The sequence below is a fragment of the Quercus lobata genome, chromosome 7, assembly GCF_001633185.2.
Source record: "Quercus lobata isolate SW786 chromosome 7, ValleyOak3.0 Primary Assembly, whole genome shotgun sequence".
Taxonomy (NCBI): domain Eukaryota; kingdom Viridiplantae; phylum Streptophyta; class Magnoliopsida; order Fagales; family Fagaceae; genus Quercus; species Quercus lobata.
In genome coordinates, this window is record NC_044910.1 from 30540135 (window position 1) to 30552650 (window position 12516).

The 12516-nt window shown below is 36.8% G+C and overlaps 1 protein-coding gene across 1 annotated transcript; it reads right to left on the minus strand.

Annotated features, from left to right (window-relative positions):
* Positions 1-485: 485 nt before the first annotated feature.
* LOC115952621 (mediator of RNA polymerase II transcription subunit 33A-like) lies at positions 486-11715 on the minus strand. Its single transcript, XM_031069801.1, has 12 exons — positions 11097-11715; positions 10794-10904; positions 9627-9980; positions 8180-8496; positions 7918-8009; positions 7462-7831; positions 5744-5954; positions 5548-5662; positions 4637-4798; positions 2297-2957; positions 1856-2062; positions 486-1710 (listed from the first exon to the last, which is right to left on the minus strand). The coding sequence occupies exons 1-12, from the start codon at positions 11390-11392 to the stop codon at positions 617-619; spliced, it is 3990 nt and encodes a 1329-aa protein (XP_030925661.1). The 5' UTR covers positions 11393-11715; the 3' UTR covers positions 486-616.
* Between the last annotated feature and the right edge of the window lie 801 nt (positions 11716-12516).

A 12516-nucleotide genomic window follows, 5' to 3' on the forward strand; every position in this document is an offset into this window, starting at 1 on the left:
CTTTCTTTCTTCGCCTACGCTCTCTCCCCACTCAGTTTTTTTTGCTAAAAATGTTAAATGAATCCAAAAATAATAAAATACTTTGAACTTCTTATTTTAAAAAAAAAAAAAAAAATCATAACAAATATGATTACATAATTCTGTTTTATTAAACTACAACTTCAGAACAAGATAGAGGCATTGAAAACTATTAAAATAAATGTTGCTCTTCTTTGAAACTTTGAAAAATACTTACAAATCCAAAGCATTCAAAAGTTACTTTTTTTTTTTTCTTTTTTCTTTTTTTTTTCCCTTGGAATAAAAATAGCACCATTTAAATTTATATTTTAAAAAGAAGAAGAAAAATATGGTGCATTCTATCCTCCCCTTATAAGCTTTTGAACTAAATATTGGAGCTTCCATCCTAGGATTTGATTTCCTTGTTGCAAACTAATGGCAAGAAATTTTAATCTTTTCATTAAAATGTAGCCCTTTAATTGAATAGAAGGAACAAATTTTAAAAAGAAAATTATGCTAGTCTTGTATAATTCTCATAATAGACCCCGTATAATACATTCATAAACTATCAAACTCTCTCTGATTACATTCAACGAATCCTACATTCTTACTTTGAAACTCAGCTAATTACGTTCACTAATTCAACAACTGATCCTATGGCTGCAGTTCCACCTCTTTCAAGCAGAGAAAGGGCTAGCTCACATTCATGCCACCCTCTCAATCCATTGGCCAATTTTCTCAACGTCTCTAGCTTCACTTCTTGAATCCATGATGGAGTGAAGCTCACCATCAAACCCACTAAACAAGAGAGATAAGCTTTCCAAGTGGCAGGATCACACCCAAGTGAGATGTTCCCTTCCAATACCCCTGCCAAAAAATCCATGTGAATCCCAACAATACGAGCCCTTTTACAGAATACCCATGATGTCAAATTCGCCTCAACACCCCATACAATTGCCCCTGACAAAATCAACAGATATGCCATGGCGTACCCCTCCACTATTAGGGACACAGAGCTCACCTTGTGGAGTCTCTTCTTTCTTGAAGACAGCAACCAGGTTGGAATAGTATCCCTGAACAATTCCTGAACCAGGTGGACCCCACCCGTTACACATAACAGACTTGCACCTAGTGCAGCCACCTCCCTTGCCCTAGCAGTGGCCAAGGATAATGATGCTTGATTAGACTTCAAGCGAGGGGAGTCCGTGCTTCCCCACCTGGCAGCTAATTCCCCAGCATACTCTGCTACAAGCCCTACAATGACATCATTTACATATTGGACATTGAGTATATTCCGACAAGAGCGAAGGTATAGAAATCCAGGTGCTATAGAAGGACAAATGGCACAGGCAGAGATGGTGCTTCCCAACAGACCATTCACACTGCTTTGATTGCTCAATGAAGAAGTTGATACGTCAAGTGATCCTAGGAATGAGGTGAAGCAGCTTCTCAGGAGTTGTGCAACTGCTTCTTTGTTTTGTCTGAATACAGAACGAGAACATGATACAACAATGAAGTCATGCCAGCGTCGGACCTTTTGAGCCCATAGAGATCCAATTATAGGCATGCTTGGCCAATGGCAACCTGATGCACAGTTCTCCAAGGCTAGCCCAGCTACAGCGTGTATGTACTCCATACTCTTGTCAAGTTTAAAAGTAATAGTTAAGCTGACAAGAGCTGCCATCGGCAGTGGAAGTATCAAGTTTGAATTCCCTACAACACACAAGAAAACTTTAGCAACTTAGTGCAGAAACCATAATTTAGGCTGTTAAGTCCAATAGTCTTCATTAACAAGAATATTACATTCATTTATAACAATAAATATAAATACAAATATAAATAAAGAGGTGCAATCTACCATCGGAACAGCTTGGAACATCAACACCTGCAGCAGCAAGTATTGCTTTTATTTCAGACTCAACTGAGGGAAGAATTGCTGCTGGACTGGGCCAATCTTTTCCATTCATTTGAACTGGTTTCCATATACCGCGAGTAACTTCTGCAGAGAAGTAACTAATAATAGCAGCAAGAGATGCGGGCAAAAAATCGACAAGGTCTCTCAGGCCTACAAACATTCAAGTGTCAGTAAGAGGTATGCTGATGAAGGGAACGTGCATAGGAAGATCCTTAGGTTTTTTTTGAGCACCTATTATTATTGTAATATTTGGGGATATCAGGAGCAGAAAAAATGTTCAGAAACTAGAAAGATGGATTAACAAGGATCCAAGAAGGACAGAAAAGGGGAAAATAAAACACAAATAAAAAAAAGTGAGCCTTAGCTGACAAGCTAGCACTTGACCTGTTGTCAAATCCCGAGATGAAAGCCTTCCATGGGCACAAGCAGTTAGAATTGCCTCAAGAACAAAAGGAATGGCTTCCAATACCTCCCATGCAGGGAGCATAGGTCTCTGGTAAGCATCTTCTCCAGTATTTGCAAGGGAGCTGGATGCATTGCTGCTGCTTGGCGTTGAAGAGTTAACCGACGAGGACCCACTTTTAGTCATTTTCCAGTATATCATACTTAAGATCTTATTAGCAACTTGATGAACAGGATTTCCACTAGAGAGGCCAGCAAGCGTTGAAGCTACACAAGATTTGTTTTGACAATACCAAGCTCTTAATTTTGGATATGAATCAATATATATAGGCTTTCTTAATGCTGACTCAGATTCGTTTTGATTGCTATTTGTATCAACCTGACACGAGGCAATGCTGCTATTGCGCAATAACAGAAGATACTCCAAAGTAAGCTCCCCTCGAACTACTCCTCCTCTCTCTGAAATGCACTGCTCAAGAGGGGGCCTGTAGAATTTCCACAGACGAAGAAGAAACAGAAACGCTAAAGAAAAAACCATGTAAACTGAGGGCTCATCATCCTTGCTTGATTTGTTATTTGATGGGGAATTTTGTGACCCAAAGGCCTCACAAAGAGGCATTAATGAAGCTGCAACTTCAGGGACCTGTAGGAACAGAAACATTCAGAATACATGTATCAACTTGTCATGGTCAATGATACAAACTTGACAAGAAAATTAGGAGTAACAACACAATGTATGTCTTCCAACAGAATAACCATAGAGTAGATTAAAAAATATATATTTAAAGACCTTGCTTTAAATATATTCAAATTATGGCTCATTTTAAGTCGGCCCTCAAGCCAACCAAAGAAATAACCATTTTGACCAAACCTTGTTCCACTAACCCACACTTTCAAGCAATAAATGCTTTGAACAAATAGTGGTCCAAAGAGAAAATTTACTAACAATAGCATCATTCAAATCAAAAGTTATGGACAAAGTACTGAAGTTTGATGAGTATTGGAGAAGATTTGGGGACTACATAAAAATCATCACAAAGTCTTAAAGAATTATGCATATATGTAAAAAATGTCGCATAAATTTAGTGAATTCAGTCTCATAGAACCTAAACTTCCACAACAACCAGAAGATATTTGTAATGCAATTTAATACACCAGTAACTTTACCCACTCTTCTAGACACTGATTATTCTAGCAAAAAGGTCAAATGGCTAAGAGCAACTACGAATTATGGACAAGTGTAGTTTAGAGCTTCTAGTCTCATTACAGATAGAATTTAGTAGAGATCAAAGGAAAGAAGTCATTTTTTGTAAGGGAAATTGGGGGGTTGGGGAGGAGTGGACAAATAGTGAAAGAAATTAATTGCGCAAAGGATAAAAATGGCCCGCCCTAGTCAAAGGTCTCTCATATAATAAGTTGTGTAATGTAAATGAAAATACAAAATCTTTGCCAAATTGTTCATTAATATTTGTTAAGCAACTACTCAATATTTTTCACATAGCCAGTCCCAAGCACAAAGATAGGAGGAGGGTTCTGAGTAATGGTTGAGGTAACACCTTTTTTATTGGTAATTTATACACTCAACCAATGGGTTTTGAAACCACAACTTTACCCTCCCGCTTATAATGGGAGGAGGAAGTGTCATTGGAACCAAAGCTCATTGGCTCAAACCTTAGAAATCCACTACGTGGTTGGGATTAAGGCATCAAAGAGAGAAACAAACTTGAGTATTTGCCACAACATAGAACCATATAATTGATATTGCCAATAACAATTAATAAAAGAATCTAACGGTGTGCATAAAAAGCATTGATTGAATAGTCCACACTGTGCCAAAACAGTAACCACATTTATACCCCAAGTCTTGAAGCAAAATAATCAGGTCATCAAAACAAGAAAGTAGGAAGTGACAATATCGTTTCTAAATCTGATAATTATATCCAAAATAAATGGGAACTCATATGTGCTGATGAAGGAATAAATTATAATTTTCATATGAACACAGCAAGAAACTTTAACTTCAAAAAAATGAAGGGGATAATATCATCAGTGATATTAATCTCTTACTTTTCATTTTGTATATCAGTAATTCGATCAAAATGATTAAGGAAAACCACTTTTTTCTGGTTTTCATGCTACACACTTCTTCAATGTTATGATTCCTATGGCTAGGTAGCAATGCCCCATTTGTTATGAACCGGGATTATGACAGCAAATTGTGTGAGGTCGTGAGTCAATATGAGACCATAACATCAAGAGCCTATGTATATAAAACTCATATCATCAACCTAGAGCCATAAAATATAAAATAGAAGTACTTACCATACCATGCAAAGAAAGAATATGAACAGTATCAATAGCAGAAGCTCCAAAAAGAAGAGCACTTAACATGGACATATAATCAATTAAGTGGCTGCCTGGTCCAGTATAACTAGGAGGAACTGGGGGAGAAAGAAGCTTGACCAGAAAGTGCACCACATGTTCCTGCCAAGAAAACAAGTGATTCAAAAGTAGATACAAAGTTATTTTCTTCAAGAATAAAGAGAAGGGGGGTGGGAGTACAAAGTAAAAAAGAAGTAAGTTCCAAGTAGCATAAAAGGAGGACAAAAATTCAAAGGACATATATTGATTCCAGGTAAGGGCTGTGCTGTGCATGTGGTGTTTTAAACTGCCTGGAGTATAAATGGTTTCAGCTAAGGTCGAGGCAAAGATTTTGTTTGAACGAATTAAGAACTAGTTTTCTTGTTGCTTTAACTCAAAAGCATAAGGGAGTCAAGTATGGGTATACTTGTTTGATTTGTACTAATAAAATACCAATTGTCCCAGAAGCTTAAGCTATTAAGAAATGAACCAAATGGTGAATCCAATCATTTAATTATAATTCTAATACTCTCCCTCACTTGTGGGCCCAGGTCCCCCTTAATAAATGGGTCCCAACATGTGGGATTTTTAAGTTTTTAAATGGGAGATAGGGTGGAATAGGGTTTGAACTAAGACCATCTAATTTGATACCATAATAAATTTTAAAATATCTAAAAAGTTTAAGTTATTAGAAAATGGTGAATTTGACATTTAACCATAATTTTACAATGTACAAACTCTATTAGTATGGGAAACAATTCATGAAATATATAATCAATTATAAAGACATAAAGCACCTCTGGGTGAGACTACAATAGAAGAGGACTTCAAAAATTTCCAAGATCTAATATCACTACTACTAGTGATGCTACCTGAATGTTCCATCCACGGCTGATAGATGCACCACATAGAATCTTTGCCGCTGCTGAGTTCTCTTCCTCTGACCCATTCAGAGCTATATAATATAATTTCTCTATCTCCGCTAAACTAGAATAGGGAAAATGAAGAAAATTATTCATGCCAGTAGTTTCTAGTACTAGAGTTTAACAAACAAAAACTTTGTTATACCTTGAAGCAGGAGTCTTTATAAGGGAATTTATTAGAGAAGCATTTAATGGTGCTCCTTCCATAAACGTTGACCAAGGGGATATTTCAACTGGCAATGAATCTAACAGTGAGATTATTGATGCAGACACATAACCAGGCCAAAAATATGCTGATGTGTCAATTAAATTTCTTGCAATGCAAGCTTCCACTATGAGGTGCCTCATGTTGGCTCCTGAAAGCATAAACAATAAATTGCAAAAAGATTACAGAAAGCACTAGAAAAAGTGACTAGGCAGTAAACTAAACCCATGTATATGTAACGTATGAATTAAGTATTGCTCTCATGTTATAAGAATTTGAGATTACAAGTGAATTATATGCTTCCCCAAAGCACCTACTCTTAAAGGCGATGGAACCCAATCACTGAGAATTTGAGAATGGAGAGAAGATTAGAAGGTGGGAAGTGACTTTATTTATCTAAGGGGTGGTCGGGTAACGGGTTACATTATTCCCTATTCTTACTTCTGTGGCCAATGTATTGAAAAGATTTAGAGATATTTTTTATGGAGCAGTTTAGGAGAGGAGTCCAAGTTCCATCTAGTACATTGGACTCAGATTTTTACACCTCTTCAAAAGTGTCAGGAATCCAATATGCTTTAATTAAGTCCTTTTTAAGGAAATGGCTGTGGAGGAACGTTTTTGAGTGGGGGTCACTTTGGAGGATGGTGGTTGAGGTGAAGTATGGAAGTGCTTGGGGTGGGTGGGGCACCAAGGAGGTGATGGGCCCATATGGAGTGAGCCTTTGGATATATGTTACATGGGAGTAGGCATCATTACCACAGTTTATTCAGTATGAGGTGGGTGATGGATCTAGAGTGAAATTTTGGCATGATAGGTGGTGCGGGGACAAATCCTTAAAGGAGGCGTTTCTGGTGTTATTTGGTTTAGTCGGTATAAAGAGGCTTCGGTTGCGGATCTTATGAAATTCTGCAACAGTGCCTACAGTGGAATTTAAATTTTATCAGAGCTATGCAGGATTGGGAGTTGGAGCCAATGGGGTATTTTTATGAACTTAATCTGCTCTACTCCTGTGAGAAGGAATGGGAAGAATATGTTCTGTTGGAGAGCAGCTAAAAGACTGGGATTTGAGGTCAGCAGGTATCATCGCTCTTTGATTTATATGGCTGATATGTCTTTTCTCTAAAGAAGCATTTGGACGCCTAAAGTTGCTTTCTTCACATGGACTGCAGCTTTGAGCAAAATCTTGATGATAGATAATCTGCGAAGGAGAAGCTTGGTTGTGATTGACTGTTGCTATGTGTAAATGTAGTGGGGAGATTGTGGACAATTTACTCTTTCACCAACCCATAGCTATAGAGTTATGGTCTATGGAGTTTGGGTTGTTTGGAGTTTACTGGGTTATGCTAGACAGTGTTATGCAGTTATTAGCTTCTTGGCAGGGTCAGCTTGGGCAGCATCAGAATATAGCTATTTGGAAAGCCGTCCCGCATCGTTTGATGTGGTACATTTGGAGGGAACATAATGCTTAAGCCTTTTCTTTTCAAAACTTTGTTTGATTGGCTGTTAGCTTTAGGATCTTTTTCTATGTGTTCTTTGTTGTATATGCTTGATTCTTGTACTTTGAGAGCTTTATTTTTTGGTTCCCCAGTATACTTCCTGTGTACTTGTGATTCTTCTTTCATCAATAAGATTGTCATTTATCAAAAATAAAAACATACCTGCTCTTATAGAAGTATCAACATGACTGCCTCCACCTACAATATTCCTTTCATTCTTGCCACTAGAAATGAAGCTAGCTGCTTTTCTAGCTGCACTATTAGCTGCATCGACAACTAATGCAGGAGGGTATAAAAGGCTAGAAAAGTGTCCAAGGACCTGGAGAGAGGAAATCAGTCCGTCTTTCCTTGAAGCAAGAGCCTTGCCATTCATTTTATGTCCATATGCAGACTCAACATATCCAGTAGCAGTAGCTTGAGAGAGTTTGGCCTCATCCTCCAAAACATTAGCAATTGCCAAGGGGACAATAGACAAAAGGACACAAAGACGGGTCTCAAGATGTGGAATTGGACCTTCTGGAGGATCACGTTCCTGTAACAAAGCATGGAATGAGCAAATATCAGATAACTGTATTTATTTTTTCATGATAAGAAATGTTAACATGGACTAGTCTCAACTCGTTGTACAAGCCGAAGGGCTGAAAGCCAAAGTGCCAGGAAGGTTTCTTGCCAGCTTGCCTGGTTAAATACTTGGAGCGTCTTAATTGACTCTGCAGTTTGGCCATCAAAGGTAGGTTATAATTGATTCCTTGCACTTATCAAACAAATTATGCTCTTTTATTTTAAATGCGATTTGTGCCTGTGTGCACGCACACACGCACACACACACAATTGAAATTGATCTGAAAAAATTTCAAGGTATACTCTTGAAGAGAATAACCTGCTAGTACATCAACAGCAGATTTGATAAGGAGTTGTTTCCCATCCATTGCATTCTCCATGTAAATATCAAAAGGAACCCAACAAGCAGACCGGCCAAATTCAGAGTGGAAGCAAGGTGATGGCTTACATGATGCAATATTGACAAGCATCCCAGTGAGTTGGCGCTTGTTTAACGGGTATTCAAAGCTCAAAACTCTTTGTATGTTGCCAGATAATTTTGCCAATAATTGGTTGGCTGAATTAAAATTTGAGGATACCAATTCATGGGCTTCAAGAAAGCGCAGCCTCTGCAGGAGGCCATTGAACTTTTCAGGCCTTTTAAGTAAAAGAAAACAAGACAAAAGGGATGATACATATCAGCTTCTCGATGAAGATTGTTTTACACAAAAGAACATTAATGTCTGTACTTGTGTGCGTGCACAATCATTCACATATACAACTGCAAATAACATTAGCAGAAGGATAGCATCATACACATATGTAGTTAAACAAAAATCCCTTACAATTCAAAACGTATTACATAGACCAATAATTATGTATAAGAAGAATGATTACAATCATATTCTATACTTTCTACAATGCCCATAGACAAAGTGCTTCATCTGTATTTCATAGACCAATAATTGTGTATACAACTGCAAATAACATAGAAAAAGTGGAAAAGAAATATGTTTCCTGCCCTTTCTACTCCTCATCTGTTTTTAAGAGTGACAGAACAGCTATTGGCCTCCCTTAACTTGTTACTTGCTAGATATTGTTTAAGCTATCAATCATTTCTACTCACTCCAACAAAAGCATTACGCTGTTACACCTGTTAGACCCAAATCTTAGTGAAGTCCATTATAAAAGAAGAAGTTCATTTTCGATTATCAAACAATCTCCTCAAGGAACATCCCTATGTTCTGTTACTGATTTGATCGATTTATGTAATCTTTTGTGATTGATTGTATGGACCCCAGTTGTACACTCCCCGTATACTTGAGCAACTCTATATTTTTTATATCAATAAAATTGATTTGAGCTTGAATAATATTGAATTCATGAATTATTCATGAAGCCTTCAGGCAATAGGAAATGTACGGTATACAAGATTTCTATTAAGACCGAAAATTTAAAAACATGGTTCAGAAAACACAATCCATTCAGAAACAATATCCATCAACGAAGAATTCAACCTGAGTACATACTAAAGTTTTTAGATATTGCCTAGCCTGGAGTAAATATATATAGTTCTAAATATTATTCCACTTGGAAAATCGGATCAAAGATGAGCAAATAATAGGAATATTGTGGATTAAAATATGCACTACCAGAGCATTGCAAGGCAAACAATTTCTGTAAAACTTAAAGAGTTGAATATTTGGGGGGGAAAATACATGATATAATTCTAATAACATCAAAGGGAGCTCACAAGAAGGCAAACAATACAATAATGGCATACATACATGTTCAAGTGAACAAGGCGGAGCATAACCATAGATTTTTTGCTCTCTGTTAGTTTTCCCAACACCTCTATGGCCATAAATGAATTCGTCCTCCTCATCTGTTCATGATGTTCATTGCCTTTAAAATCAGGGCTTCCTCTAAAATCAATGTCCATATCAAGGTGCTCTGTGCTTCTGACTGCTACACTAGGTCTCTCTATAGGTGTCATTCGCAAACCCCAATCATCCAATGTGCTATCAATCAAACCAATGACAATACTGAAAAAGAAAAACACAAATGCATGTCCAACCTCCAGAACACGAACTTTATATGTCTGAGATAGTTGAAGGGCAACATCAACAGATTTTATTATCCTGAAAGATAGCAAAGCATGTACTTAAAACTTTGTTGGTTGATTGATAGTGAGATGTACTTGCAAGACTACGGTACAGTAGCAAGCATTTCAACCATTGTCTAGACACACAGCATGGAAAAATAAATAAATAAATAACAACAAAGAATGGAAATGGCTGCATTCCTAATTGTATGCATAGATGCCACTGGTTTGCAACCATGTGTGTTATTATATATCATTGAAACATATGCATTCATACACATTGTTAAACCAAGGAAACTGAATATTTTGCAGGAAGTTGCAATTGCTATGAGCTCCTTGGCAAATGCATTCATCACCATGGGCCTATTTAAATTATATTTATCAAATAATAAAATCCACATATTATGGAGAACAAATTATAGAAAATTGGAATCTTGTGGCAAAATTTACATGTAGTAAAGGTTAAAAAATTTCTCTGTTGATAACGAATGGGTCCCGAAAAGGATAAACTAAGTGTCAAATGTACAGAAAGGGCAGTCCTACATTTCCCTTAATTTCAGGAAGCATCAATAACAAAGAGAGAAACATAGAACAGTTATGACTAGGGACAGTTGAGGGTTGAAAGAAAACCCATAGAAAAATGCTAAAACTACTACTACTACAAAAAGCTTACAAATTGACATGACAATGAATGTAATTAGTAGTGCAATGGTGCTACTTCAGCAACATAATAAATAAATGTCTGAATTACTTGTTCGTGATTGGTGAGACATCAATTTTTAAAGCTTATGTAACTAGTAAAAGCTCATAAGAACTAAAGCAAGAATGAAAGTAAGATTAAGACACTTACTTGTCTTTGCAAGCATCTTCACTGAGTGGATAAAACAAAAATGCATACCGACTCAGAAGTTCAAGATAGAGTCTATACGCCTTGGGCTGAGACCGTCGATTTGGAAGTACCCTGAAATGCATATACACTTGCTAAGTCAAGGTATAAAAAAAAAAATAGATCTTGCAAAAACAATCGAGAAATTATTTACGATGATGATGATTTCTTAACAAACTCTTGCGCTCTATAGAAACAGTGCCTTAAATAATTTTCAATTTGAAGAGTGGTAAGTGAATCTAAAAGATGTGGAAATCGATGAGATACCTAGAAGTGAGGAGAGAGAGGAGTTGGAGTGGGTAGAGGAGGCGAGAGGAGAGAGCTTGTTCGATGAATTTCCAGAGTGAAGAAGAAGAAGAAGAAGAAGATGAGCAGAGACGGGAGACCAAGAGTTGCCCTAACTCAGGACTGGGAAGCTGAACTTGCCAAGACCTTAAGCATTTGGCAACTTCCATAGCAGAAACGAGAGTGGTCTCATTACGCTGCTCGCACCTCTTCAGTGTCTCCAATACACCTTCCTCGAACCCACTCAACTCGCTTTCGGTCTCGAACTCGCTCCCCATTTTCAATCTCTCTCTTTCACAGATTCATTCATATATCACACCTTTTGGGGTTTTGCGGGACTGAGTATAATAAAGACTGTTGCCTATTTTATACGGCGGAGGCAGAGAGCAGTTGGCAGCAAGTACTTTTGTTATCCAAAGCTCGATCAGTGTGTAAATGTGGTAGGTGGTAGTCAGAGTGGTAATAACTAATAAGTGGTAAGTGGTGACTGAGTTCTTCTCTCCTTCTCCTTCTCCTTCTCCTTCACCTAACAACAAGGTAAAAAAGTCACTTCTCCACTTCTCCTCTCGCACTTGTCTCCATAATTATTAAACCCCGTCCTGGGTTCAGTGTTCACCGGTTTATAATTTTTTTTTTTTTTTTTTGGATTTAAGATAGAATTTCTATTGTAATCTGGGTGTGAAACTCCTTCCCGAAAGACAGTGATACCGGTCTATAAAATCTTAAATCAATAGATACTGTACTTGATCCAACATCAATATAATAATAACTAGTCGCTCACCCATGCGATGCACGGGATAGTTAAACAAAATTTATATACATTCACTCTTATTGGTACAATCATTTGAAAATAATTCTAACTAATACCCAAATGTAAGAGACACATTGACTTACTATTTAAAGTAGCTTTTTGAAGAATTTACACATATTGTGCAACTGAGCCTTAATTTCTCATCAACAATAAAAACATGGAAATTCAAAACATGGAAAGAAAATAAAAATTACAATAATTAATTCCATTATCTTTCATGCTATACTTTGTAATTTTACGGAATTAAGTCAACTCAATTTAAGTAGTTGTAATAAAATTGGTTTCTACTATTCTCTATTCTATAGAGATATGAACATATTGGATTTCTCAAATAATTACCGGTATTGCAATAAAATGATTTATTATTGAAAATAAGAAACAAAGAAAATTTATCTATAGCTTAAGAAATACAATATACTAAAATTAAAGAGATAAAATTTTCGGAGGACAAAATATTATAGATAATTTTAGAAACAGATTATACACTTAAAAGGGTTAGTAATTTATAGCACTTACCCCCCACTATTAGCATACAGACACCAAGTGCGGTTGTCGTAATCCTTTGAAAGAACCTTCCCCTATTGGACCCTA